General features: G+C 34.6%; 1 protein-coding gene across 1 annotated transcript in view; it reads right to left on the reverse strand.

The window, feature by feature from the left end:
- Positions 1-25,345, reverse strand: part of GRIK2 (glutamate ionotropic receptor kainate type subunit 2) — a 355,719-nt gene that overhangs the window by 132,370 nt on the left and 198,004 nt on the right. The window contains exon 10 of the mRNA XM_030447048.1: positions 18,503-18,712. Within this exon, the coding sequence (XP_030302908.1) occupies positions 18,503-18,712 (210 nt within the window). The remainder of the gene's footprint in view (positions 1-18,502; positions 18,713-25,345) is intronic.

The raw sequence follows: 25,345 nt of genomic DNA on the forward strand, positions 1-25,345 counted from the left end.
TTTAAGCAGGAAGGGGCCAAGTTTCCAGAATTGCAGTACTGGGATCTCCTATACTTTTCTACAATGTAGAACTATAAGATAATTCTTTTTAGTTATGTTCTCTGGATGAATCAGAGAGGAATGGTGTAAAACTACAATATTATCAACCTACATTTACCAACATCTACCAATTTGTACACCCTAAAACAGCTTTCTGGTAAGTTCTGTAACAGAGAATATTTTTCTCACTTGGCAATGATTCTGTTTTTTAGAATTAATATATGTATGATTTTAACTCTTAATGGAAAAAAGTCCTATCTGAAAGCATAATTCTACAAAGCACTTAATCTCGACCTTAGGGATGAAGATCTTTTTATGACAGTATCCAAGGACTGGTGAGGATAAGCTAGTTGCTTCAGTGAAAAAAAATGTGCACCAAGTAAAGGTTACAGTATAAAGGCACAAGTAAGTCTGAGAATGACATTCCAACACCAGATGCAGTCCTGAGAATAGAAAGAACTGTATAGGATCACACACAGTAGCCATATGATGTAATGAAGGAGCACACAGGAGACAATAACAGTATATGGCATAGACCGGAGAAAAATACTCCTTCCAGTAAAATCTCACATTAATTAAGTAAAATGTAGGGAGATCACAATCCTGCATCCACTCCACCATTCAAAGCATTGGCAGGATAAGCAGGAGAAGAGCAATCACATTCTGCATTCATCTTGCCAGTTTTTCAAAAAGAGGTGCTCTAGCTAGGAAGGGAATGTCCAGGACAAGAGGGTGGAAGAAACAAAATTTATCATACTCCACAGGACACTTTTCAAAATCAACTGAACCACTGACAGTTATTACTCTGCTTACCCTGCATCAGATATTTTGAACATTACCTTTAACAGTACTTTCTCAAGTAGTACTTGATCTTCACCCTTCATCTTAAAGGGTACCAGTATTTTCTCCTTTCATACTAGTGTATGTACTCTCAGTATGGGCCACTTTTTCTATTACTGAAGATGTCTATGAGCAGGGATTACCAAATATTCTTTTCTTTTTTGCCATATCAAGACTATGCATGTGCTTTTTACAGCCATGAAAAGGTTTGACTGTTTTGCTGCCATGTGCACTTGTAGATCTTCTCTCGCCTACAAACAACTCAAGATATACATTATTTATTTCTGCTACAGAATCCCCGAGACCATGCTAAAGTCCTCTTCATTTGTTTCTTCATTTACAGTTTACTTTCAGGCATCTTGTTGATTGACTACTTTACATGAAGCAAAATTTAATGAAAAAAGAGAGGCCATACTCTGCCGTTGCAGAGCTGAACTTTGGTACATCAGCCTTGAGATGCCAAGTTTTAAAACTATACTGAATTCAACCTACAAATTCAAGCTACAAATAACCTCAGTAAGAACTCTGTACATAAATACTGAGCAGTGCATGGACCACAGCATATCTAGTAACTTGGTATTTGCAGATACTGCTATTTTGTTTATGAAAAATAACTATAAAATATAACCCAGGACAACTGCCACTTTTTTTTTTTCTTCTTTTTTTCTTTGTTTTCTTTTCTGAAATTGAACTTTGAAAGTATTTAACAGCTTCTGCTAATAATGCTAGGGAAAGGAAAAATAAACACTAAGTTTTCTCTTGATGATCCTTCTCTGAAAAAACTTTTCTCCTATCTATTTTATCCAAAGGAATGAAATGTTTAAATACAATCTAGACATAGCAACCACAAAATGGCTAATGTAAGTAGACTCTGGTCTTCTACCTTGGACTCTAAGTCAATACATAAACTTCTTAAGTGACCTCAGATTTTTGGGATTGTTAACTTGAGAGCTGAATTTGAGTTACATTTCCTTAGGAAAAAATGCAAATCTCAGATAACAGTGGAAGGCTAATGCTTAGCTTCAATTTCCTAAACTATCTAATATGCTCTTAGTGCACACAGAGCTTAAGAGTTGTCCCTGTTCATGGAAGAGCATTTGCAATATCACTGATTTGAGAAACTAAGGTCTGTAATTTGGCTTTAAGCTTGTGGTCTAACCTGAACTGGCTAGTTCATGCTGCTACGTTGTAGAAAATTTTACACCCTGTGAAAATGTTGACACAAGATCTAATATCCTTTTGAAACCACTAGGTTTGCACAGGAAATTTGCCTGCTGCCCACTACTACAGAAACAACTTCCAACCATGTACTCAAACAGACAAAAATATTTTGAAACCTTCCTATAATGCCTTTAAAATGGGATGAAGCATATAATTTGATCAGCCTAGCAGTGTCTATAACTGACTTCTGGTATTGTTTCTCCCCTCCTTTTTTAGTCTCTAAATGATTAGTGGAGGAAAAACACTAAGATTAAAACCATTAGGAACTCTTTGATTAGTTCATTTACATTATTTTCTTTTATTCAAGGTTAGTAAACGAAGGAATTTTTGTAGTCCACTCAGTCTACACCAGTATAGATTAGATTTAATAGCTGAGTAGATATAATACAAATACCCATTCAAAACAGAGACAAGTTTTCTCTCCATTGATTTATAGGACACTGTGTCACTAAAGTGACCAACTTTGTTTTAATTGACAGATACACTATTTGCATTTAAGAAGAATAGAGGCAGAGTACTGCTAAACTACACTTAGTAGGAAGACAAATGGCAAGAACAATAAGAAAATCTCAGCATTAATTCTTATCACTTCACTTTAGCAAACTTACGCAATTCTCCTACCCACAAAAAAAGATAAACTGCCAAAGACAATATTTACACGACAGAGTAGATATTGTGGCCCAGGGAGGAGGAAAGGGAAATTCCCCCTTTAAAAAAAGAAAAAAATATAAGAGTACTTAAATTAGTTAAAATATTAAAGTTCTTCTTTACAGTTATCACATGATTTTTTTTTCAGAATCACATTTTTGTACCAGAGATAGTTACTACATATCAAAATTACTGGACAGCGTGCTCCAATGCAACTTCCTGAAACAAAATACAGAGGTGACAGATTCCTTCTTTGTAGCTAGCATTTTTATGAATATACTTTCTAGATATACTGCAAATTCCTGGAAGTATGGGTGTTTTTTTTTACAGTTGTTAACCAGCTATGTCACCTAGATTTTCAGTTACTGCATTCAGGAAAAAAAAAATCTAACACTTCTAAGTTTTGACCTACATTCTGTTCTCATATAGCTGGATTTTATCAAATCATTTCACTGAATTAATTTCATGTGCATGCAATTAAGTTTGACTTGTGTCAGATTTGCCTTCCTCCTAATTTTCTGTATCACTTTGTCATCTGCAATTTTTCACAAAGGAATCAATATTATTAGTAATATTTTCATATGTCATAAGGATGGTAGTAGATCACTGTAGAATATACTTCTTATTAATTAACAGTTCTCAATTTACAACTTTTTGAAGTTTATTATTTCATCAGCTTAGTTAATTAACAGGATAAAACCCACTAAAATGGGTAAAATCAACCTCCAATATACTCATTCCCACCAGGTGCATTTTGATGCAGACAGTACAAGGACCATACTTTATTTCTAAAAGAATTCACACAATTAAGTTCTTAATGAAGTTCTAGTAGGGTATATGTAAAGCTAAAACATTTTAAAATTTTAATTTATTTAAATTAAATAAAACTTATCCATTTATTTATTTAAATATTTATCCTTTATTTTAATAACAAAGATACCAGGGTAGACCTATTAATAATGAACTTTAATAAAATTAAATGCAAATCCTAAGGATAAAATCTGTGGCTGTTGAGTTAAAATGCTTCTGATAGTCATAAGATAAAGTCTATGAAACACTTAAAAATGTCATTACTGTTATAATTTATTCCTTTTATTATGTGAAGTTCTACTTCATTCTAGAAGACAAGGATCAACAGAGGTGTACAAATGCATAATGAATAAGAACACAAGTATACCAAGCAAAACCACTGATCATTATGACAGGTAGATGTAGACAAAGTTCTAGCCTAACTATTAAAAAGTGGAGAGACAGTTAAATAGCAACATTTATGGATGACACTAAGCTATTCGGAGTAGAAAGATTATAAAACAATTGCTCTATCTTAACCTGAGCAAAAGGTAGACAACAGTAAATAAAATTTAACGCAGAACAATAAACAAGGAAATTATTCTTTGTATATATATATGTGTGTGTGTGTGTGTGTGTGTGTACATATATATATACACATAGTATAATGAAACTTTAGAACTTACTTTCAAGAACCTATGGATGCCAAAACTTTAAATGTTTTCATAATTGAAGAAAATATTCAGAAAAAATATTTTATACAAAAAAACCCACCTATCTTATAGTTCAGCAAGACCCTTTCCCCAGCTCACTGCTGGCTAAGAAGGAGCTCAGGATACTAGGCAAAATAAGCTTTAACTATAGGCAGCTATGAGGAGAGGGGATTGCATGAACACATAGTCACAATTTTGCATCAATAAATAGCTACATCTCTTACCTAAAATTATAACACTATGAAGGATACACCAAAACTTCAAACAAGTGTTTATTTTACATGCAATTAATTTTCAAATATCAGTCATACTTTCTCATTTGAACATCTTTCTTCACATATTTTTAAGAGGAAGCAACAGCTCCAGAAATTATGGATTTTTAATGTTTATTTTCAAAAAAGACTTTGCATTATTTTTTACACTACAGTCCATGACAGTTTAGCTGGACTTCATGCATTAAATGGAGGGAATTACAGGCCATGCATGCCTGCAAAAATGAAGTTTGAGGAGAGACAGAAATTGAAGAGTCAATGTTCTTTCAGGACCTCAATAAGACCAGCTTGTCAACAAGTGCATTAATAAATTATCCATTTTAATAAGGTATTATAGAAAAAGGAATTAGATGCTGGGTAAATCTCACAGTCCTGATGCAGGAAGCCCTGCCTAGGTACAACACTAGATAGGTCTCAGATGAATCTTCCCCTAGCACACTGTGCAGAACCTGTCTGTGGAGAGGCTGTTCCTTCCTCCTGTGCCATGGTGCCTTTTATTTAATGTAATAAACAGAATCATATATCTTCTCCTGACAGGCTGAAATGTCATCATTGTTATAGCTGCAAAGCTCTGAATGCAATACATTACTGTGAAAAAGTTATTTATGTTCCTAGGTCCTTGTCCTTATGGACAACTTTACTACCTTATTATCTGCTGGAAGGACAAGGCAGCAGGACACAACCAATCCAGGAGTTGTTGCAAGAGTGTAGTAATGATAACTTCCTGACACCTGTGATGAAGCTGCTGACAAGGGGAGATGCTCTGCTTAACCTCGCAGTAATAAAAAAGGATAAATAGGTCTGGGATGTGAAGACTGGCAGTGATCTTGCCTGTAGTGACCAATATATAGTGTAGTTCAGGATCCTGAAAGGAGACAACAAGGAAAAAAGCAGAATTATAAACCCTGAGTTGAAGAGAACAGACTTTGGCCTTTTCAGGAACCTTCTAGAAGGAATCGCATGGGAGACAATCCTGGAGAAAAGAGTGGACCTGGAGAGCTGATTGAATTTGAAGGATAAGGATGACCTCCAGCAAGGCCAAAAATAATTTATCCCCACATTTAGACAGTCAAGGCAGCTGGCAGGAGCCCTGCATGAACAAGGAGAACCTCACAAAGCTTCGGTCTAAGAATAAATACCCAAAGTGGAAGCTGGAACAGGTGACACAGGAGCAATCTAGCAATATTGTCCAAGCATAGAGAGGCCAGGACAGGATAGCAAAGTCCTGTGGATTTGAATCTGATGTGGAACTTCAAGAGCAACAAAGGCTATCAGAAGTACATACATAATAAAAGGAAGACTAGAGAAAATGTGGAACTACTGCTGAATGGGGCAGAGAACCTGATGGCTCTGGCTTCCATTGTAGTGTAAGATGCTATGCCTCTTTCAGCAAAACTTTATCACCCTAATGCAGACCTCTAATAGCAATAGGTTCAAGGAAGAGCAATGACACTGTGCTTCTATGGTGGTTTTTTCCTACATGACCAGTAATCTGTTTATTATTACACTATGCCAATAATACAAGCATAGATTTACACTAGTTTGGCTTTTACATTTTGAATTATGAAGTACTACAGTATTTCAGTAGCTCTTTTGAGGTCCAGGAAAATAATTTTAAAGCTATCTTCAAAATCATAAGACAAGGAAGTGGTGGGGCTGAATGTGATGTTTTGCGAGAGCTTTATTATTTTGATATCCAGGCAAACTAAATTTTAAAAGCTAATAATCACTTGCCGTGCTTTTGACTTGAGGATTTCTATATAAGAGGAGTTTGATCAACTTTCCAGAAGATACTTTTTCAGGAATAATACACAATACCTATGTATATTATGGGGAAAAAAACCAAAACCTCACAACCAACCAAACCAAAAAACCTAAAAAAAAATACCTAAGAAAATTCATCTATCTAAATCTTCTATTTTTAAGGAAGAATACATATTACCTCAGACACAAAATGGTTTTCTAGTTAACAACCTACTTTTCATACCTTAAATGAACATTTTACTTCCAATAACATCTAAAGCAAAGCAAGTAAAATCTTTCGTCAAGCATACTTTCACTTTCTTTAAACTTGATTTCACAACCTCAAAAGAAAACTTTCACTATTTTTTTTGAAAGTAAACATAGGTTATATGTAAAACATTGTGCCAGTATGTCTCTTATTTACCCAATATCCTGAGTGATAAAAGAAAAATCTAACGATCTATACTGCTTCCCAATATTAACTAGCACTTTATGAGTACCATGCTTCACACATCCACACATAAATATACATTCTTTCTTTACAAGTCCCTATATGCCATTATTTTTATGCATACCTGTGTGTGTGTTTATATATTTGTTTCACACTAACTGATGTTCTCAGGAAGAGAAGCTACTCATTCTTGGAAGTTACAATACATTACTGCTAGTCAGGCCCTAAGAAGTCAGGAAATAGAAGAATAAAAATTGACTGTACAAACCAGTTTTAAGTCATTGAGGCAAAATAACATGATTTTCTTCCCAGCACTCAGGTGGTGTATTTCAGACTTTAAGTAAGGCTGTAATGCAATTTCTTTTGTCTTTTTTAACTCTGAATGTTTGATGTTAACATAATTTTCTTAAACAACTAAATTATTTTTGATGGGTTAAGAATAACAGATCAGAAATAACACTGTTTCAGTTTCCCAAGTAGTATGGGGTTTTGGGCATCATTCCCAGGGACATCTCCTGTCAGCACATCCTGAAACTGTTTCACTAAAGGGCTTCTTTCTCTGAAGGTTGAAATACTCCAGGATTCCACAGTCCCTCATCTCTACCCTCCATAATGAGCAAAAGACAAATTGCAGCACAGAGTTTATGACCTTCTTTTATTATTATTATATAAGCTTCTAGTATCAGTAATGCTATTAAGAATTCATTTGGTTGTGTTAACTGTGCTTCGTGAATGCACCTCTAGCCGATTTATATGGGTCCCTTGGAAGTCTTTTAAAATCCATTACTAATTACAAATGAAGAAAATTCAAGCAGAGGTGAAGTAGCAACATTTCTTATGAACATGGCTCAAAGTCTGTCAAGTTCAGAGTTATGAGAAGAATTTATGTATTCTTGATGTACTAGCATCCAATCAAACTCCTTACATTACATCTGAGAGGAATGAGGTTAAAATATGATCTGAGTATGCAGAGAGGAAGACTAAGGAAAGACTCAGAAAACTAGTACAGGATCAACTTTCCCCATACATCTGAACTTATTTGATATTTGCAGTGATGAAGGACTGTACACTGAAGTTTATGACAGAAAAGATATGATAGAGACAGACTGAATGAAGCGATTCCTCTTAGGCTTTATAAGGAAGTTTGTTACTTCAGAATCTTTTCTCTGTCCCTGCCCATGAAGGGGGGTTGGAACTAGATGATCTTTAATGTCCCTTCCAAACCAAATAATTCTATGATTATACAATAAGGTATTAAAAAAAACCTCACCCAAGACTTGACATAAAACCAAAAATTGCAAATCACCTCTTTGTAGGAAAAGAATATATTTGAAGAGAGAAGTTGTTTCATCAGTTTTCTCCAGGTAATTTAATTTCTGATAAGTGGGCCAGCCTCAATGACCAACATTTTCTGAACCAGAAGAGACAGAATAAAAATGTAGACATAAGGATTTACCTACTAAAAGGGATAAATCTCAATGGAAATTAACTCTGCAGTTAGAGAATTTTAATTTTCACATATATTTCAATGCAGCAGACACAAATATAAAAACAATAATCCTCTTGTTATTTTCTACCATTCTTTACTATCATTATAGCAACAAAAGTGATTGTAAAGATTAGATAACTGCATGAGGATATGAAAAATGTAACACTTTTATAAATACAGCCCTAGCTCTGATTCCAATCAGTTCGTAATCATTCTTGTAAGCATAGATGATGCTTGAGCTAAAGAGTTATTTTTTTGAGTTTCATTGGAAAAACTTAATGCCTCTGTCTTGATGGGCTATGACTCACTTCACTGGTAATGCAGTGAAAATTACTCCAGATTATTCACAGTTTTTCTCTGTCACTGACACTTAATCATTTTATATAACCAAATGCATTAGCCAGGCATGTCCAAATAGCTAATAATTATAAATGGGGATTATACTGTTTAGACATAAAACATGTTCTGCATTAATGCTTATTTACTAGTTCTTTCACTCATCCTCTAAAGTATTTGCTCCCTAATTCCCACTTCATTTGGCCCAGTGCCGACATTCTTTTGCCTATAACTTCTCAAGGCACATTTGAAAAGATTTCCAGTTGTTTCCTGAAACTTGTGTAGCTGTGGCTAACAACACCTAAAAAAAAAAAAAAAAAAAAAAAAAAAAAAAAAAAAAAGAGAGAGAGAGAGAAGGGAAATGGGCAAACACCTTATGAATGTGGAAAATGGGTGAGGCAAGAATTAAAAATTACAAACTAAGAGTTTTACACAGCAAAACATATCATATGTCATGAGGCAATTGGGCTACTCAAGTTATTTAGTGTGCTTTCTAAATTTGACCTGAGTTATTTAGCAGAACGTCAAAAGACAGAGTATGAATATTGTTCCAAAAATGTAAGTTTGATTCTTTGGCAATTCACTGGTAGGATTTGATAAGGAGAGAAGGAGGGAGAGGGAGAGGGAGAGGGAGAGGGAGAGGGAGAGGGAGAGGGAGAGGGAGAGGGAGAGGGAGAGGGAGAGGGAGAGGGAGAGGGAGAGGGAGAGGGAGAGGGAGAGGGAGAGGGAGAGGGAGAGGAGAGGAGAGGAGAGGAGAGGAGAGGAGAGGAGAGGAGAGGAGAGGAGAGGAGAGGAGAGGAGAGGAGAGGAGAGGAGAGGAGAGGAGAGGAGAGGAGAGGAGAAGGAGAGGAGAGGAGAGGAGAGGAGAGGAGAGGAGAGAAGAGGAGAGAAGAGAAGAGAAGAGAAGAGAAGAGAAGAGAAGAGAAGAGAAGAGAAGAGAAGAGAAGAGAAGAGAAGAGAAGAGAAGAGAAGAGAAGAGAAGAGAAGAGAAGAGAAGAGAAGAGAAGAGAAGAGAAGAGAAGAGAAGAGAAGAGAAGAGAAGAGAAGAGAAGAGAAGAGAAGAGAGAAGAGAAGAAGAAGAGAAGAGAAGAGAGAGAAGAGAAGAGAAGAGAGAGAAGAGAAGAGAAGAGAAGAGAAGAGAAGAGAGAAGAGAAGAGAAGAGAAGAGAAGAGAAGAGAAGAGAAGAGAAGAGAAGAGAGAAGAGAAGAGAGAAGAGAAGAGAAGAGAGAGAAGAGAAGAGAAGAGAAGAGAAGAGAAGAGAAGAGAAGAGAAGAGAAGAGAAGAGAAGAGAAGAGAAGAGAAGAGAAGAGAAGAGAAGAGAAGAGAAGAGAAGAGAAGAGAAGAAAAACAGAAAATTCAAGGGTTATATCCATAAAGCAATAGAAAAGAGATTTTTAAAAAAGGTTCAATAGTAATGATTAAAACTGTGAAAATTAAAATTAGAAAACCATAACGCCCTAACTTAAAAAAAAACATTACATGGGCATGCTGTAGTTAAACTAACAGAAAGGCAATATTCACTTACCCCTAGTTTCAAGAAATTTCAGATAAAGAGCCCCCTAAGTACTGAAAAAAATTCACACATCTCAGAGCACATATTGAGAAGACCCTTCTTGTGAAAGTCTCCTACCACTTCTGGGGTCAAATGACTTGAGAATGTACTTTAAATGTTTCATTCAGGCTCTCTGGGAAACATACGATGGGATAAGTGCAAAATACTGTGTAATTAGTTAGACTTATGTACGCAATATTATTCTCTATGTCTTACTGCAATATTAGAATAATTGCTGAGTCTTGCTTTATTTACTGAATGCAGGCTGTGTGCAGGTTTGGAAAATACATGCTCACTCTCTACTGCTCTTTTGTTGAAAAATACATCTTCAGTTTGTCCTGTACTTGAAATCAGTAATAGACCCCCCGTGCCTGCAATTTAACGGGGAATTTTTATGCACTTGTGCTATGCTCCTCACTGAATTACCCGTACATGAATACATTTATTTTGCACACTTGACCTAAGCTTCTGGCTCAGGAGTTCTTTGACATTTTAGATTACTGAGTTTTTAAATTTCCCTGGTATTTTTTCATGGATTTCTGTGATACTTTCTGCTGTACTCTATCATATTTTCTGCATAACATTTACTCTGTGTATCTGTTTGTGTATCAGATATAGTCTTTTTTAGAGAGTGACTAAATAGTCATACAAATTAAGTGCCATCTTCTAAGTTAACATAAAGACCAATGTTTGGCTGTTGGTTTGAACAGGTAGTGAAGCTACAAGTAGTCAATCTAGTAGGTGCTAATAATTCTTTGGTCATGTAAAAGACTATCCCTTTAATCTTACACCTTAAAGCAAGCAAACAAACAAGGAAAGGACAGATACATACTACAGTGTATTTGACTGAATTACATTGAAAAATTAAAACATGCAAAATATGACTTTGCAAAGAGGGTCTGTAAGTGTGAATATATTCAGTTTGCTTGAAGTGAAAAACTGAAGTTCAAGCAACAAGAGACATGGTTAGTTGCTTGTCAGGGAGACACCTGCTGCTGCTAATGCAGCTTGGGATGAATGACATTGGAAATAAAAGGTCAGAGCACTTGAAGCTGTGGATTAATGAATTAGCAATTAGACTGAAAGGAACAAAAAACACAAATGATATTTTCTGGCATATTACATGTTATCATAATAAATTATTCTATAGACCCCAGGACAGATTTCACACAGAAATTAAATGCTACATTAATGAGGAAAACAAAGCATGCAAGTAATAATAACTGGAAGATAACATGAATATTTAAAACAGTAAACACATACATGAAAAATATGTTACAGGTACTTAACAGCTCAGGAGCTACAGACACTTTATGGTGCCACAGAATAATTAGAAGAAGTTGGAATACTATTTTAAGTAATGTGAATTACTAGCTTTGCTTAAAGAGAGAGATGTGGTGGGAAATTGCCAGCATAACAAATAAAACTAATAATAATGACTGGAAATTCAGAGACTAATGGCTCAACATAGAACAGTAGTGCTTAATCTTCAAGGTAAATAAATGTATACCTAGAAATTAAAATGCACTCAGAACAGATGGCCTTCGAATGGGTAAGCAGATGTATCAGGAAGGAGAGAAATTATAAACCAAACATAAGACAGCTGAAAATAGAAGCACATAAAGATACAAGTACTCAGCACTGGTGAGGCTGCACCTTGACTCCTCTGTTCATTTTTGGGCCCCTGACTACAGAGAGCTACTAGAGTGTGTCCAAAGAAGGGCAACAAATCTAATGAAGGGTCTGGAGTACAAGTCTTACAAGGAGCACCTGAGGGAGTTGTAAGAACAACAGTTGTAAGAACCTGGGGTTGTTTAGCCTGGAGAAGAGGGTGCTGAAAGGAGACAGTATTGTTTGCCAGAACTACCTTAAAGGAGGTTGTAAAGAGGTGGATGTTGGTCTGTTCAATGAAGTTATAAATGATAGGACAGAAGGTAATGGCCTCAAGTTGTGCCAGGGAAGGTTTAGAGTGGATGTTAGGAAGAATTTCTTCAGAATAAGGGTGAAGACTTCACCAGACTGACGGAGGCAGTGGGGAAGTGACCATCCCTGGAGGTATTTAAGAGACATAACATTTACGATAAGGCTTAGTTAAGGTCTTGTCAGTGTGAGGTTAATGGTTGGACTTGATGATCTTGAAGGTGTTTTTCAACAAAGGTAATTCCATGGTTCTGGTAAGAAATTCTGTGGTTTCTGATAAGAAAACTGGAAAACAAACAGTAGTATTTTAAGTATATACTGAGAGTAATGAAAAAAAATAACTGTGACTTCTCTTTTACATAGGTAAAAATAAAATAAAAAACTGAGATACCAGAACATTGAAGATGTTTTATTGAAGATGTTTATGCAAACAAAGGTAACTGATTAGCCTCTCCCTTAACACAGGTGATTCTTAGTCTAACACAACTGTATTGCAATTTATTTAAACACTGCCTTCCTCAGTCTCAGAGTCCCCAAGCATTAGGCTGTGGTACTGCATGCATATTGCTTAAGAAAAAATCCTTTCTAATTCTATACTTAGTGTCTTTCTCCTCACAAGTGTGGGTTTGAGTTCCACCACAACACCTGATGCATTAGTAGACTCAAATCCCACTAGAATTCCCTTGTCATAAGCTTATAAATTATTATCTACTACTCTCACATGATCACTTGCTCCTTCTTGTTCATTAAAGATCTGTGTAAAGCTTTTCTTTGACACTTCAAACAGTATTACCTCCATTCTGTCCCTCCTTTCTTACACGTTTTGCTTATCCTGAACAGCCTGAACAGTTCTTGCTATAAGAAATGAAAAATAACTTTTAGTCTGGGAATATAATTTCTGTTGCTGAGTAATATTATCCATCATGTACACTGTCTCATCAATGGAAATAACTTATTTTCATTATATAATATAAAATAAAATAATATAAATTAGGCATTATTAAGCTTATTTTTTAATGTAAAACTGAAGTACATGCAAATTTTTCAGTAATATTTATTTTTTTTAATCATTATTAGATGTGGTTACAGCTAAGGTAAAAATGGACAAAACCCATGATATTTTACCTAAGAAACAAGACGTTCTGGTTGTGGTAGTGGGAGAGTGGTGCTGGTTTTGGTAGTGAGAGAGGGGCCCTAAGAGTGGCTCCTGTGAGAAGATGCTGAAAGCTCCCATAGCTCCAATAAGTCCAATGCCACTTCTGGGTAATGTTGAGCCCATCAGCAACCATGAATGCACCTCTGTGATGAACACTCAAGAAGGGGAAATGGGTAGCTATGAGGCCTCAGGGCAGACAGAGCAGAGGGAGAGCAGAGAGCAATACCAAGGTCGGTGAGGAAGGAAGGGAAGAAGGTGCCTGAGCAGAAGTTCCCCTGCATCCCATGCTAAGATGGCAGGCTATCAGCCTTTGGCCCATGAAGCACCATGGTGAAGAATCCTGTGAAAGATCATGATGGAGCAGATGTGGATCTGCAGCTGTGGAGGACCCTGTGTCATAGGAGGTGACTGTGTACAAAGCAGCTGTGACCCTGTGTGCAGCCCAGGCTGGAGTAATGTTCCTGAGGAACTGCACCTGGTGGGAGGGACTCACGTTGGAGACTCTCTCCCATAAGATGGACTCCTGTTGGAGTAGCGGAAGAATGTGAGGAGTCCTCCTCCCTGAGGAGGAATGAGCTGCAGAAAAAGACGTGTGACAAATGGACAGCAAAACCCCACTCCCTGTGTCACTCTTGTGTCAGGGGCAGGGGTTAGGTAGAGATATCAGGAAAAAATAATTTGGGCTCAGGGAGAAGGGAGGGTTGGGTTAAAAGTTCTAGGTTTTGTTTTCTCTTTTCCTTGTTTTGATTTGATTAATGATAAATTAATTTTTTTTTTCCCCCCAAGCTGAGTCTGTATTGCCCAGGACCATAACTGGTTACTGAAACCTTCCTAGTCCTTGTCTTGAGCCATGAGGTTTTAGGTGGATTTCCTGCACATCATCCTGAAATGGGGGCAGAGGAAGTAAGCATCTGAATGGTCTTTTCTTTATCTCCTGGGCCTAAACCACAACACAGGATGATCAAATTAAAAACAATATTTGTAAGATAATTTATCTTAATCTATCATCCCTTCCCCCCAAATATTTCATCAAAACTATTCTATCAGCTGAAAGTCAAGAGTTTTATTCAGACAGCTTAAATGATCTATTTAGAGATACTCAAAAATTAGGAACACAGACACAAAAAATCAACCTTAGTTATGAAGTCACTGTTAGCAAAATTAGTATTTTCTTTCTTAATAAATAAAGGTTCTTGGGCAGCTTTAACACTACAGTTTTGCATGGTAATTGTTATTTTTCAGAGCTGCTAATGCAAACATAATAGCTGACAGAGATAATGAAAAAAATAACTGGAAAATAGCAGCCTTACATGAGAAAAACAGCTATATTTACTTACATAAAAAGAATCGGCATTCAGAAAAGGCTTAGTCTACCTTTTGAGAGAGCAATTTATTCATATTTACTGATAGCAATTTAAAAAAAAAAAAAAAAAAGATGAACACTCAATGAATACTGTAGCAAGTGTGGTACAAATCTAATTTTGTGAAGACAGACTGCAACCTCACAATTGTTTCAGGTAAGACCCAAGTGTGAGCTAACATCAAAGGCAGACACCTGAGCTCTTATTTCAAGACACTTTTCTGGGACTAGAGCTTGTGACATGCTCTAAGGTATCCCCACTCATCTAGTTGCTTTTCCATCAGCTAGAGCTCTGCCACAGGTATTACATCTGCCAGTACTATGCAGGTGTCCCTGGACATCTCAACAAAGCTCAAGTGGCCCAGACATTTATGTGTGAGCCAATCACTAGCAGTTTAGATTCCCATCAGAGATAGTGAAAGTCTAAAGAGTAGAGATAATGGAATCTAAAGAGATATTCATTTGATCAAGTTCTAGATAAGTGTTTTGTGTTCCTGAATATGTCTACTGCAATGCAAGACACTTTGATACCCAGCCCTGTCCTCAATTGCTCTGCTCTGGAATCGGGCGGATGTCCCTCTGTCACATCTACTGCCCTTATGCAGAAGTGCTTGAGAGCATCTAACCTGAACAAACTCCCTTGGAACAGCTTTAGAAGATAAGTCACATTTATCTCTTGGCTCTGACAGGACTGTTTCATTAGGTCTGTAATAGCTAAAACACAGGGCTGCATAGCTACTGCTCTGACAGGCACCTTTTACCAACAACATTAATTATAGATTTTTATCTCGAATTCAGTCTCTTGCAGTAGATGTCTTCCCCTCTGAGGTACAATATTCTAATGCATGGAATTATACTCAAGATTAAATTGATGTTATGAGGCCTGATTTAAGATATCAAATAGGTTCTACAAAAATGTACGTGAAAAAAAGAAAGTAATACCAAACTCCTTCATCTGCTTTGAGAACATTATTTTTATGAAATAAAACTGAGGTAAGGGTAGGAATGGTTGGAAATTGCCTTTCACATCTGGGAGCTCCTCTGCTTTCACAAAACTACCACATTTTTACCCCACTCAAAATTTAATGCTTTTCACAGATGAATTCCATTTTTTTTTAATGTGTCAAAATTAACAAGATTTCCATATCGTTAAATTATATCAGCAAACAGTTTCTAGTATCTGTTTCAAGAAGCTAAAAATAAGATTTCCAATAGACAGAACTAAGAGAGAATAGCATAAAAATCAAATTGGACAAAAATTTTTTCATTGCCTGCTATCTTAACACTGATATGATACTGTAGCAGGGGAAGAAATATCCGTAAGACAGCTGATAAAAAACCTTGTGTCTGACAGTTTCTTTTATTTTATTGAAGTAAAAAAGTTCCATGTCAACACCAGCAAGTTTTTTACCCAAGTCCCCAAAAGGGCAAATGCTAAGACCGTAGACTGACTGGGGATCAACATAGGGTACCAAACTAATCATCTGACCCCTTAAGTTCTAATTTTGTCATCATGTATTTTAATTACAATATTGGATAGATTCTTGTTTCCTTTTTCTAGAGTACCAAAAACCAGAACAACAAATATCAAAGATAAATTCGCTTATCATTAATTGAGTGGAAAATATCTGCCAAAAAAACCTCCTAAGAGAAAAAGATGTTTTTGAAAAGCATTAGAATCATTACATTTCTCTAAATGGGTAACAAAACAAAAAAAATCTATTAGGAAGCAATTTCAGATTCAAATTTTCTGTTGAAATGTGAACTACTCTTACTAACAGTTTGTGCAGAATACAGAAATGAAATATCAAGGAGTTTCAATGATAATGCCATGATTCAAACACAAATAGTGGTACAGAAATTAAGCACTTAGAACCAGCACCATTGTAGCACAATAAAAGATAAAGTATTAGGCCAAACACCAGAGAGGAACATTGATCTCAAGAAATGGATTCATTAACTTCTTAGAAGACAGAAAGAGGGGCACTGCTAGAGACAAACACACCCAAAGAAGGGCTTGGTCAGAGAGCCACACTGCCAGCCAAACATTAAATTTAAAAATGTTTTCATAAGGGAGTCTCATCTACATTTGCTGTTCCTAGTGAATCTTCCTCTACTTGTATCTATAGAGACCACTGTATTTTCCAACAGAATTCATTCTTATTCAGTTGTCAATGTGAAGGAATCACCCAATTATTTTTTTCTTCAGTATGTATCAATTTATTCAGGGGAAAAGCAGTCATTGTTTTGAAACCAGTATCAGAATGATGGCATTTAATGGACATTGAGTAAAACTGTCAAAGAAAGAAGGAATGTAAACAAAGTTTGTATGGGAAATGAGACTGAAAAACTCACAAGATTATGTAAATGCTTCAGCCTTTGGTCGCACTGTAAGAATTTCAACCTTTGTAAAGATAACTACAGTATCCTTTCTTTCTGAACTTAAATGTGACACTTAAAATTTAAACAAGTCAATAAACGTATAATCAATTCTGAAAATATTTTTCAGATATAAGTACCATCACAATTTGCAGAACTCTATCTTTATTCTGTAATCCATTTATTTAATTAGAACCCTCGGTTTGAAAAAATGTAGACAGAAACACTTCACCTTTCCAAAACAAAGAGTAATTGAGCTTATTGCATTACTTCTAAAAATTGCCAGATTTTTGACATTTTAAAACATATTTTCTAGGGGAAAAATTAAAGACTGAAAAGCCTAAGCTAATGGGCTTTCTGTAAATTTTCATTCATCGGTTCTGAGGTCTGAGTATTGATTGCTAATAAAATGTACAATAACATGCATTCAGATAGAGATGTATAAATAAATTGCATTTATTCCAAATAATTACAAAAGAAGAATAGATAAAACCAGAAATTTTCAAAGGAAAATTGTAACCAACAGATAAAATCAGAGAGACTAGTAAAAGCCATGAACCAAACTGAGAAGAGGAAAGGACTGGAAAAGTTCCTGTGCACTATTTTACTGCTGCAGCTCTTCAAATGCATTTTAATTTTCAAGATTATCTTAGTGAATAGTAGGAGGACATAGTATTCCTCGTTCAAGAAAGCTTTAGGGTTGAATAATGAAAGCATATAAAAATTGTTTTTTCTTTACTTCTGAAGATATATAAAAATTTGCTTCCACATATCTGCCCTCAGTCATGGAAAAATTAGTTTCAAATGCTAATACTACCTAACAACCCATCAGGTCTATAGGTATGCATGCTCTTTCATACCAGTAAATATGCATGTCATAGGGATGGATAGAAATTATAGCTAAATATCTCTTAGCTTCGTATACTAAGTATAATGCATACACACATTTAAAGTATAAATACTCCCATGCATTCTTATAAGTATGAAGATAAATTGTGATTCCTGCTTTAGTCATTTACAAGGGATGGTACAGGTATCTCTGTTGAAAGACATAGTAGCATTTTGCTGCTTTGGTATTGTTGATGGTTTTGTCTTAGTTCTTGCACTTATTTGTCAATGTTACAGGAAAGATGTGTCATCTTTGTGTGTATCAAATAATCTATATGATTCTGTATGTTTATATTATATCCACAGAATTTTCTCTAAAATAAAGTCTCAGATTTCACTGTCAGGAGTTCTGACTTTCTATTGATTAATGAATATGTATATATTTCTCAGTGAAAAATAGGTATCTATTCTCATAGATAAATTCTGAATACTATCTATTCTGTATTTTTACTTAGACATATGCCACAGTTTGGCAGAAATAAACACTGCCTAGAGATAACACAGAGATGCAGAACAGTTCTTCATTTTGGCAAACCAATTCTACATTATATAAACCACTTATGTGAATCTACTTGCATCACTTCTCAAAACATCTGCATTTTCCAAAACTGGTGCTATCCAAACAGCATTATCATAAAGTTTTATGATTTCTATAGATAGAATGAGATGTAAACAGATAGTAGAAAGCTTCCAAAAGTTAACTTACATGATCAATAAGTTCCACGAACCCATTCCATTCCACTGGTCCGCTGGCATCTTCCTGGGCTCCATATTTTCCATCCTCCACCAGTCTAATCTCATAGGAAAATCCTAGGATAGTAGACAGCTCCCTGAGGAGGTCAATGCAATAACCCTCAAATCGATCATTTCCATACAAGGGTTTGTCAGATTTCTTGAACATAACATATGGCTCTTCCTGTAAAAATTAAGAAGACCAGCATGGATAACAAGTAGCCTCACACCTTCTTATCTTTTTTAACCTAAATTAGTGATACAATTCCCTGTATAAAGAACTAAAATGAATCTGTTTAGATTAGAAATGAAGTAGAATCCTTTTAGGTATTGGTTATGTATGTCTGAAGTCTTCATCTTCAAAATGAAGTTGGTTAGTACACCTTATGATGTACTTCTTTGAAAATCAGATTTATTTTCTGTAAAGATTTTTCTTCTTTATATTTACTTTAAACTACACCGTGAGTTTTTTACATAGTGATCTGTAAACAGAACACGAAACAAATTACAATTATTGGCAGAATATTCATTATTACAGGAAGAAATAATATTTAGCAAAATGTAGGAGTTTTACAAGTGTTTCTCAGTGTAACATAGCCTTCCTCAAATACAATGCTGAATGCAGAAAAAGTAAAAAAACAAATGGTGGAGTTTTCGATTCATTATGGCACCAATATTCAAGTTGCATTTGATCAGTTAAATACACAACTTGGTCTTTGCTCATGTTTTAGACTGGTTTTATTTTATTTTTTACATTTATAAAAAATAATAAGCACCAGGTAATGTAAGAGAAATTGCAGTAGATGCAATTACTACACCAAATACAAATCTCAATGAATAATCAGATAAACTCTCCAGGGTAGATTAAAAATATTCACGCAGCCCTAAATCTCCACATCAGCACTCAGTGCACTTAAAACCACTTCATTCTACAGGCATCTGACAGCTTTAATATGGATTTGTCAGCATTCCTCATGTAAACATCTATCATGATGTGTCCCATGATTTAACCATTATACCTGCATAAAACTGGAAGTGTAGAATATAAGATTTTGCCTAAAATGCAAAGGAGAAAGCAAGATGTCTTGCTCTTAGAAGTACGTTTAGAATATAATTTCTCTCTGTTGTCTCTTACACTTTTTTCCCTAAAAAAACCAAACTACTGAATTAAGACTATGCTGAGATTCTAGTTTTATATGCTTCTTTTGAAATTATTATGTTACAAACGTATTTTTAAAAGTGCACCACTGATCTCCATAAGGAATTAATAAGGAATATAATATAAAACAAATTGTCCAAGCAAAGTACTAGGATGTTTTTACAGAAACTTTTCATACAATAGATAGGCAAATGACTTGAAGATAGCTATTCTGAAAACACAAAACCTGAAAGCAATTTAAATTACAAAGATCATTAAAGAATATTGAGAAGCAGAGATAGTGACAGAACAATGCATGAAAACAGTTGTTAATAAACTTAGGCAATTGGTATGAAATACCTCATAGGAAACAAGAAAGGAAAACAGTTTTTCAGGTGAAATAAGAATTCCTTAAAGAAAGCACACTAGTGGCCAAGCAGAAGCTGTGCAGACAAAGAAAGATAAAACACAAAGTGTAGAAAAAGAAGTAACAAGACTAAAGCATTAACTATTCAATGAAATGAAACTCAGAAAAGTATGAAGTGAAATGTAATACCAAATGTGAGTGACAAACAGAAAAGCAAAAAAAAAAAATTTAAAACTTCTTGCCAGAGTAAAAAAAAAACAAAAAACCAACCAACCAAACAAAAAGGACAATTATCAATTGATATCAAGGACAAAAAGCAACATTCTAGAAGAAAAGTAAAGGAATTTCTCAGAACTAGTTAATCTGCTGCCATCAGGAAGAGAAAAACATGAAATGACATTACAAAGACAATCAAACAGTTTGACGATTTTTCTATGCCTGTCTTCTCTGAAAAGGGTAGTGTTGATCACGTATATTGTACAAAATTAACGAAAGAAACACATCAAAAAGTGTTTGGAATAAAGCTGGAAAAGACAACTTTGGTGAGTTACTGGACTTTAAGTATTTTCAGGACATTTGGATCTGATGAATTCACAGAAGAACTGGTTTTAGTAATTTCAGATCCATTAGGAATTACCTTTAATAACTCATGGAGGCTTTAAGGAGACTGTTAAAGGCTTATTTTTAAACTGTTAGCAGTTCCAAAAAACTTCAAAAATGGGAGAAAGGAGAGCTATGAAGTTGTAATGTAATTCATGCCATTTTAGAAAACCAGTATTTTTTTTACTAAGAAAATTATAAAATTATTTCACTTGTCGGAACCTAAAACTATATGGAGAATATGGAGAAGGAAAGAAGTTGAGGAAAGTCAATATCATATGTAAAATCATCCTATTCTTAAAAATTTACAGAAACTTTTGACTATTCTGAACATTTAATTGAAAACAATTCATTATCAGTCTGGAAAGTTAAAGCAAGTGATATTTTTCTATATAGATACAGTTAAATATTTCCACTTCCTCTTGAACTGAAAAGGTGCTGATTGGATGTGTATTCACTCTACACTGGGGTAGCAACAGAATTCAAAATGGTAAGTTTCTGAATATAGAAAGTAATTTTAAAAATGGCAATCAAAAGGAAGTAATTAATATTTTCACACTTCAGATGAATAATTAATTTCAAAAATCCAGAAGAAAAAAAGCTGATTAGGTAGCAACTCTGTAAAATTAAGTCCTAGATACTACAGGGGATGATGTACTGTACTCAACAGGATCTCACCATTAACTGAGAAAAAAACCACCTGGCCTACTTGGATATGCTTTGAGCAGAAGTTGGAACTGGGGCACAACAATGGTTCTTTCTCATTGAAATTATCATCTTATATTTTTGACACTATTCATATTTCAGTTGCTGTACTCCATTCAATTTTGAATACTGCAGGAGATACATGGTTTGCAAAATAGGAAAAGTAAAGACTGGAAGAATATAGGTTGTTCCACTTAAGGAAGAACAGACTATTGGGGAAGTGATAAAAAGTCTCTTTACACATACAAAGGTGTTGGGAAAAGGAACCAGAAAAGTTCTTTTCTGTAGAGGTGGCAGGAATTAATAGCTTTAAAATCTCATAAAAGAAATAAAGGTTACAAACTAAGAAACACTCTGTAATGGTAACTATACTTGTAATAGTAACCTACTTAGTAGGTTACCTAAGGACTCCTTATTTTTGCTAAAAGAATAGACTAAGATCAATCTCAACTTGCTAAAAATATGTAAAGAAAAAAAAATCCAAAACCTGTGACAACAGTTGCTTATGTGAAACGAATATTCACTATCAAGGAAGAGAACTCATGACAATGAAAAAACTGTCCATTTTAACTGTGAGGTTCTGGGCTTTTAGAATTTTCCAAAATGTTTGGAACTTACCAACAACAGTTAATTCAAACACGTTATCTCATATCAAACTGGAATTAAATAATTAAAAAAATAGTTTAGCTACACTTAAACCATAAAATTTATTTCTGTAAAAAACATTTCAGATGTAAAAAACTTCACACTTATGCTTCACAGATATAATATTCTATATATGCCTCTGCAAGTATTATGAAATCCATGTGTATGTTGGAATGGTCAGCTCCTAGATATTTGCTCTCTTGAGTTGTTCAGATATTTACAGAATCAAACATCCTCAACATCTCTGGAATCTTGGCAAGATTCTTGACAACAATTTTGATTCTAACTTACATTCCATGCAATCAGGAATTATATGTGGTAGAATTTAAATACATGCAATATCAAGAAAGCATTATAATTTCCTTTACTTAGTAAGTACAGCAGTATTTTCTCCACTGAGCCATCCAGCCCATCCATACATTCCTGCATATTTAAGATTGTTACAGTAATCCTCAAGCACTTAGGTCAGTTAGCTAAAGTATTTAAACTAATTCATTTACCAAGAGTGGCAACTGGTTTATACTTATTATAGTATTGTTCACAATTTAGTGAACTTTTTATAATTCAGCTCCTAAACATATGGCCCTTTAAAATTACTAGACCAGATTACAAGATGAGTATGTTATACTTGTTTACAGAATGTTTTAAAAATACTCTTTAAATTCTACAAATAGTTTCAGTTGAAATTAATAGTCTTTCAACTGGAGACATCTTTCAACTGGAGACACCTCTCCAGAAAAAACCCAAAACCTATTTTCCCTTAAGCACCTTTATAACTGCTTGGAATGACACAAGTAGATGGAAGCAAGAGTCATTGAATATGCACTGTCTACACACAGCTGCTCCAATAAAAAATATTCCTGAATAAATCCTCAGGTAGAGACAATGTTTAAAAAAAAAAAAAAAAAAGTCCATTCATTTAACTTAGGCTAAACGAAAGGGATTCTACCATGTACTTCTATCAATTCTGCTTGCCCTGAAATAAGAGTAACAAAAGGGAGATTTACTGTATTTTTAAAACAACCTTTTTTTCATCGAAAGTAATCTTGCTTCTACTTTAGTTTATTCTTGATATGTGAAAATTGCCAACATGAATTACAATCCTCCAGCTTTCAGTGTATACCGCTATCACCAAACTATCAAAATTAATCTTAAATTTGGTTTTGTTTCAACTGCTTATTTTTCACATGGATAGCTCTTCTTTTTGAAGTCTTGACACCACTAATTCCTTTAAAAATAGGAGGTGTTAGAAGAAGCTAAAATGTCAAAGTCTCTAACACTGAGGACAACAGCACACCAAGATAACCCTCTCAGGGTTTTTTTAGAACTTAGAGATAAAATGCAAATGCATTCTCTTCCATGCTAAGTATCCACATTACACCTGAAGGAGCACCTGCTTAGTAGTCTGAAATGTTCACTTTGGCTAATTAACTATATGAACATTAGGTTATCTGGAAAATACAATCAGCCTTTTATGGTTGGGTGGCTGTAAATATTCTATCAATGTACTATCTGTGACCAGTGTGGAAAAAATTAACACTACAGAATTGAAAATAATTTTCTTTCATATGCTATCAAAACCATTTTCACTGCTTCTTTCAATAACGTTATTGCACCATTATCCCTATGTCAGTTAGATTTGAACTTTAATGTCAAAACCAGACCTTCCTACTATGAGATGCCTGTGACTTTCAGCAAATTTCTGCCCATTTAGCTGCCTATTCAAGCTCATTGTGTGCATATTTGACTTTTTTTTTAATGAGCACTGGACAAGAATGTATACCACCTGTAAGTAGAATACTTGGAGTTTGTTTGGAAAGAATTAGTGTATGTAATCATAGCCATATTTTTCAAGGATGAAGAAAAACCAAGAAACTAACTAATCACTCACTGCACAGGGGTTTACTCGACTTGACCATGTATACCAGACTACTGAAGCTGCCCGTGGCTGCTCAAATTAGAGAAGACACCTTTATACTTTAAAAAGTAGTGGTTGAGTGCCAGAGCAGAATTTATAGGTTATGCAGAATGTATATTCTGTATTTCTGATAGAAGTACCTTCTTGATAACATCAAAGGAAAATATACCTTTAAAGCTGCTTATGGTCTTCTGTCCTGTTCTTGATGCTTGACTGTAGTTTGGATGCACTAAGATGTTTATTTTTCAAGTGTAAATAGTATGGTGCCTGATTATGAAATGGTTGTCATGATTATCAATGATTGTGTGACTTTATTTTCCTGCCCATGGGAAGCTTATGTGGACCACACACTGGGTCATGTAGATGAAAGCTCCCTTTTAAAAACTGCCAGGTCAAAGAAAATAAAAAATAATATCAACACATTCATCAACAGTATCAAATATAAGGAGATCTGACACACCTGCAAGAACTATTCTGAAGCACTGAGAAAGTAAGAAATACTTTGGAGCAATTCTCACATTTAAAAAATCCTATGGGAAGCAAGTATATAGCAGGAGGTATCTTTTCTTCCCAGAAATGATATTCTGTATCTTCGTAGTCTTTAAGTTCAGATCATTACAACTCTGTGATACCCTCCAGAACTCTTAAAGATTTCAGAATATCATGAGAGAATAAGGGTTTTATTCTTGGACATCATTCTAGTCCAGTCAAAGAAGGTAAACAAAAGACAGTCAATTCTAGTGACTTGAAAACTAATAAAATAAAAAGATATCTTTTTTTATGAAATGCAAGTTTATAATTAGTTTAAAAGAAATCTTATTTATGTGGCCTTTGTCTCAGCACAAGGAAAATCAATTATCTGCAAAAGAAACTAACTAGTATCTAGTTCAGTTAACTTGGAAAAAAAAAAAAGTACTTTTTCAGTACAAAATATTGTGAGAATAAACTCCATCAGGTCTAAAGGGCATATAAGTAGAAAAAATATTTCATATAAAACTTAATAATAAATATCGACAAGATAAAAAAATGAAAACTGGAATCCTGATAATAGCACCTAGCAGAAAAATACACATTCTCTGAATAAATAATGTATTTCAACCATCAAGAAAAGACTCAGTTAGCCATAATACTTGTATTCTTGTTAATACATCATACATTAGTTGAATTATTCTTGTCAATTTCATAAAAAATAAATTAGAGATGAGACACCACTTATTTCTTGTGTTCTACTTGCAAAATTTATGCATTCTCAGTTTTTACTGCATAGGTTGCAACACAAAATTAAAGCTGCTCTACACAATAAAAGATTGTTTTCTTATGTTTCTATACATTGAAATAATATTGTAGCTTTACGGATTTTGTTTGGTGTTAAAAAACTTGAATGAAATCCCACTTCTTAGATAAATGTGTATACACTGAAAAACTTTACTGATAAAATATTTTA

Source organism: Calypte anna, chromosome 3 (assembly GCF_003957555.1).
Source record: "Calypte anna isolate BGI_N300 chromosome 3, bCalAnn1_v1.p, whole genome shotgun sequence".
NCBI lineage: Eukaryota > Metazoa > Chordata > Aves > Apodiformes > Trochilidae > Calypte > Calypte anna.